We start from the raw sequence: 6,000 nt of genomic DNA, 5'->3' as shown, positions 1-6,000 counted from the left end.
GGAGTGGGAATAGCAGGTGGCCAGGGAGGAGCGGAAGAGAGAGATAAATGTAATTTTGATCCTCAAACAAAATTGTTTATGCAGTTTTGATTTTCAAATAATTTGATGGTTGCAATTTAATTTGGACCTCGGACTGTTGTTTTCTTAATGTTTTTTAGTCATTCCACTACTGACCACTTGTACCGTTTCAGCAAATAACATGCTTCTATTATAACATGGAAACTTGGAGCCAAATTCGAAGAAAAAATACCGCAGTTTAATATGTGATAAGAGAATTTCTTTCATAATTTTGGTGTACATTTTTATTAAAAAAATGTATAGAAAACAATAAAGAAAAAGAAAAGAGCTTCTACGGCATTTTCATCCACCCCCACCCACAAGTCACAATGTTGTTGATCACAGCTTCTTAACAATAATCTGAACTCCATGCTTCGGCTCTACAATCATCTTCATAACTGGTGAGTGAACATAATTAGGAGACAATGTGAAAGAGAAATTGGTAAGAATAAGAGCCATCAGCAACTTCAGCTCAACCATCGCCAGGTGCTGTCCAACGCAAACCCGCTGTCCGAACCCAAATGGCATGTATGCGTTTGGGCTCTTGCATGCACCAGAAATTCCATTTCCAAACCTTTGTGGTTTAAATTCAAGCGCATCTGCACCCCAAAGGGCTGTGTCGGTGTGCAATGCTGTCACCATAGTCCATACGTTTACGCCCTTGGGCACCCGAATGTTGCCTATCTTCACGTCTTTGAACGCCTCCCTTGCCAGGGTAGGCGCCGGAGGGTAAAGGCGCATCGTTTCTTGAATCACCATATGCAACTGCAAAATCAATAATGAAATTTAGTTGTTAGACGATTTGCCTGCCAATAGAAATGGTCAAGATTAGCAAGTGTACATTACATTTATATCCCCGGATTATGTTTATTTGCACAAATTACTCAACTATGAGAAATATTAACATCATCTACACAAATCACCCCCATTTTTTAAAAAATTATATACACACCTCCCAAAAATGCTAATGACATTACACAAACTAGTCCTATTTTATTACTATCATAAGTGGTTTCTATAATTGCGCAAAATACAGTGTGATTTGTATAAATAAACCATATATGAGGATCCGTTGGATTGTTAGAATTCAATTTGGGTGGGCTGGCAGGAGAGTGTATATTTAAATATTTGATTTTGTATACCTGTTTCATCTTACGAAGCATGTCTGTATCTGGTATTCGACCCTGACAAACTTCCTCAACCTCATCTCTGACGCGTGTTTGCCATTCCGGGTTCGAAGCCAACAACATGAGACACCAAGAAGCCGACACAGCAGAAGTCTCGAATCCAGCTAAATATATGTTTCTGCAGTTATCAACGATGAACTGATCGATTGCAGCCGAGGTAGAATAACTACTCTTTGCACCTTCAAGAAGTGTTTGGAGCAAGTCTTTCTCGCGTCCTGCTTGTCGCCTTTCCTTCACTATCTTCAAGATCAATGCACTGATTTCCTTCTCTAGTGCCCAAATTTGCCTGTTTCTCTTTGTAGGAAGATGCCTGTTGCACAATCACATGTATATATCAACTATATTAAGACCACCTTTCTTAACTGTATAAACAGTTTACTTAAGCAGCTAGCACGAATCATTACCTTAATCCTGGAATACCTACAGCTGTAAATGTCCTCTTGGACATAATCTCTTGGAGAACATCGAACTTCAAGAAAATCTCTTGGCCTTTGGAGTAGCTACTACCAAAACAAGCTCTGGATATTATGTCCCCGGAAAATCTCTTCATACAGTGATCCACACCGATTTCAACAACTCCACCTTTTTCACTCTCAACTTTGTGTTTCCACGAATCTACTAGCTCGAGACCCGACTCAGTAATTATGCTCATCATACCCTGCATCATGAACAAATGTTATTGTGCGATCGTGCCATGTTTGATAAACACAAATCATTCGCCCTTGCAGCTCTAAATCTCGAGATAGTTATAATTGTTTCATGTAACCATCTTTCATGTATAGATGTTGCGACTGTTAAGGACTTTTGGTAGGGAGAGCTGAAAGCCGTAAAAACCCCTCACATCAGTACTTGATAATCCTTGATGTGAGCATGCTGAATGGTTATGATCCTAATTGCAAGATGTAAGACTCATCCCTTCATGAGTTCAAAATCCACCTTAAATGGGTGTATTTATATGGAGGTCCAAATCTAACCCGGACCGCGTTCCAATATTTCAAATTAAATCATAACAAAATAACCACTAAAATAATGACAAAAAGTAGATAGATGTACCTTGACTTTGTCCATAAACAGTTCAGGAGCAATAATCTTCCTCTGCCGTGCCCAAATGGATCCATTCGACGGCAGGATTCCCTTTCCGAGTAAGGGCCCGAGTACTTTCTGCTGATACGAAGGCCTGCCCAAGTCCAGCGACGTGCAAGTCGTTATCTCTTTCGCCAAGTCAGGATTGTTCACATACAATACTTGCACATTCCCCAAAGAAAACACATATAATGGACCTGTAAACTCCCATCACGTCAGTGTTAATTTGTACCGAATACTAGTAAGGAAACCATTGTGTATATACTCCAATGCATACATACCGTATTGCTGCCTCCATTCCTCCGCAAAGGGTAGAACAGCGGCGGCGTTGTGGATGAGCGGCGGATGCGGGTGGTTGAGGGGGGCCCTCTCGGCTGAGTCTCGAGATTTCTTGACGTCCAGTATGTTTCCCAGGAGGATTTTGGGAGGGGGGCCATCGATCCCCTGCTCCCTCAAGCTTTTGCGGATTCTTGCAGGTTTAACAATCATTGAAAAGTAGAGACGGAGTAAGAAGCATGTCAGCACAAGGCATGCAACTGTGGAGAAAAGCATTTTGCAGAGGGCGGACGTGCTAGTAGTGCTTATGATTGTGGCCAGTGAAATACTCTTTGCTCATTATATAGAGAAAATTATTTTAAAAATATTAAAAAAATTACAAAAATAGGTGCATTGTGATTATTTTACGATTTTAAACGGTCAACACAGCTGCAATTTTTTTTAAAATAGAAAATTCTTTCATGGCGCCTGTAAAAAATCGTGATACTATTTTTTAATAAAAAAAAATAAGATTAAGAATCTTAACAGAAATAAAAAAACATTGTGGTGGAAAGTTCAAAAATTCAGATCTCAATGAAACGTTGATGAAAATAAACAAATTTGATCTGCGGTCCTGGGCCGTGATTTGTCTCATGGCGAAGAAATGACGGCAAACAATTTGAACACAAAGGTTCACGATAAATATTTTAAATTTTCAAGTATTAAAAAATACTTAACGAAATTGAGCAAGGCTGGTTTCATTGGAATTGTCTGGAGGAGAGGATTTGAACGGTGGTGGTCTCAGGCCGTGATTCGTTTCTGACGGAGGAGAAACGGCTGCAAACAGATTCAGCCTGAATATTTCCCACTGAAAAATCTTCAAATTTTCATATCTCAACAAATACTTGATAAAATTGAGCTAGGTTGGTCTCGTTAGTACCCTTAGGTCGAGGCGAGCCCAGTGGTGGTGATCTTTGATTGTGGGTCACTCCGGTGGCAGCGAATCGACGGCGGGAAGGTGCGGTGGTTGTGTTAAAAGCAAATTCTCTAAAGTTGATGAAATTTGAAATTGTTTGAGGGAAAATATCCGTCTCATCAAGGGGAATCGAATAGTATATTTGGAGGCCGACTACTCGCAGTGACGGCACCGAAATTTTAGAGATAAGGTGGCGGCAGTTTTGAGAACACAGCAGTTTTTTTTTTCTTTTTAATTGAAATTTAATTTTTTTTTAATTTTTTTTATCAAAATCCACTCCCAATTCTGTGATTCTTTTAGTTTGTGAAATGAAATAGGAGATGCAATAAGAATTACAAAAAACAATCAAACACGTTAATATGTATTCATATACAGAATTAGATTATTCTTTTTTAATTTCTTACAAATTTTATTAAATCATTTCCTATGTTCGATAGCCACTTCAAACTTTGGAAAGAAAGGCAGGCCGGCAGCAACATTTTTTATAGGGACAATTATATTATATCCATATTTTTTTATCTATCATCTATCTATATAATATTTTTATTTTTTAAAAAATTATGCATACACTCATCATAAATATCAAAATCATTTATACGAATTATTTTGAATTTTTGAAAAATTATACATACACCCCAGAAACGTCAATAACATCATTACATAAATTATCCCAAAAAATTTTCATTGTTAGGGGTCGTTTCTGTAATTACGTAAAAGACGAAAGTAGTTTGTATAGATGGACCATAAATCAGGGAGGTGTATATATAATATGCCTTTTTATTTTTAAAAATATTATTTGGAATAATGAGAAATAAATTTCAAATATTTCCCATTCAGATAGACTGTGAAAGTAATTTGATTATAGATAAATTAATAATATAATATAATTATTATTATAAATGTATCACTAATAAAAAATAAATAATTATAATTATAATTAATTTATTCTAATTAATAATAATTTATCGCTATTCTTAAAAAAAATAATCTAAATCAACAAATACATAATGATTTACAAGTGAAATAATACATGCCTGTGATGCACCCTAACAGATTGCCTGATACAGAATTCCAAGATATTGAAGTGCCAAAGTAATAATTAATATCATGATAATTTTTGGTCTCTGTTTTTGAAAATTTAATCTTATATTAATAATTTATTGTCAACTGTCTATAATTATTGGATAAAAATGAGATTTCTTTTAAAAAAATTAAATTATCAATACAAAACTAAATTTATTAAAAAATAAATAAATGTGATATGTTCAAAATTAATTTCGTTAAAAAAAATTAAATATGTAAATGAAGTAAATTATCGGATCAAAAGTACTAATAATTTATATTTACTAGATAAAAAATATAATTTTGTCTTTTTATCTACATAAAAACTTGAAGTATTTTGTATAAAATTTTAACCAATCATATTCATAAACTTCAAATTGATTAATAGAGTCCTAATGTTGGCATTGTAAGGGCGCTGACTATACAAATTTTTCGGGTTACATATACCATGAAAAAGGAATATATATATATAATATCAAAAAATTGATATATAATCACAATAATAATTCAATTAGCTAGATTGATGATTTTATAAGTTCCTTGTGTTGTTTATGATAATAAAAAAACAAAAAACATCAATTTCAAAAAAGCGACGTTCACTAGAAGAACTACAATATTTAATTATAGTGAATTGTCATGGTTAATACAGCCACGCAATGATTTTTTGCCGTGATTTTTGCAAGGGTGGTTAAAACATTTGTCATGGTGAAAAAGCTAATTTTGTGCGTCGATTTATTTTATCGTAGTTAATAGTAGTTATTTACCATTATTTTTAAATATCGCCACAAATATTGTAGTCAATAATAATATTTTTTCAAGTGATTGCCGCTTAATTTTCAAATCACAACAAAAAAAAAAAAAACAAATGTTTTTCACAACATATATCATATTAGACTTTACTTCTCTATAAGTGATGATGAGAACTTTATTAAATATTTGTTCTCCTTCTTTACAAAAACTTATAAAAAAAAAACAATTAATATTAATGAATAGCTGATTTTAATATAACGCCTTACTTGTTTGTTAATTTCAAACTTCCAACAGAAAATATTAATTATTATAAGAGTGAAGGGTCAAAATATATATAAAGCGTGAAAACATGCTACTTTAGTTTATTTGATTTATCGTTTGAATAATAGATATGGAGACGGTGCTGGCACGATAATGAGTCGTGTTGCATCATAAGCAGTACTTGGACTAAGGTTGAGAATTTGATTCTTTCACATTTTTAAGCAGCCAAATTATATATATATATATACATCTGCCAGTTGCAATAAATAGTATTATTAAATTATCCAAGTTGGACTTGTTCCTTTTTTATTGCAACCTATTTTTTGTTTTTATTTTGAGAGAATTGTTCAATACATCATTAAGTACATA

General features: G+C 33.9%; 1 protein-coding gene across 1 annotated transcript; it reads right to left on the bottom strand.

The window, feature by feature from the left end:
• LOC105165086 (cytochrome P450 714C2) lies at window positions 316-2,902 on the bottom strand. Its single transcript, XM_011083960.2, has 5 exons — window positions 2,609-2,902; window positions 2,298-2,524; window positions 1,649-1,902; window positions 1,200-1,554; window positions 316-822 (listed from the first exon to the last, which is right to left on the bottom strand). The coding sequence occupies exons 1-5, from the start codon at window positions 2,877-2,879 to the stop codon at window positions 397-399; spliced, it is 1,533 nt and encodes a 510-aa protein (XP_011082262.1). The 5' UTR covers window positions 2,880-2,902; the 3' UTR covers window positions 316-396.

The sequence above is a fragment of the Sesamum indicum genome, linkage group LG6 (genome assembly GCF_000512975.1).
Source record: "Sesamum indicum cultivar Zhongzhi No. 13 linkage group LG6, S_indicum_v1.0, whole genome shotgun sequence".
NCBI lineage: Eukaryota > Viridiplantae > Streptophyta > Magnoliopsida > Lamiales > Pedaliaceae > Sesamum > Sesamum indicum.
The sequence above is the reverse complement of the archived record's forward strand: the minus strand, read 5'-3'. Positions and strand labels throughout refer to the sequence as shown.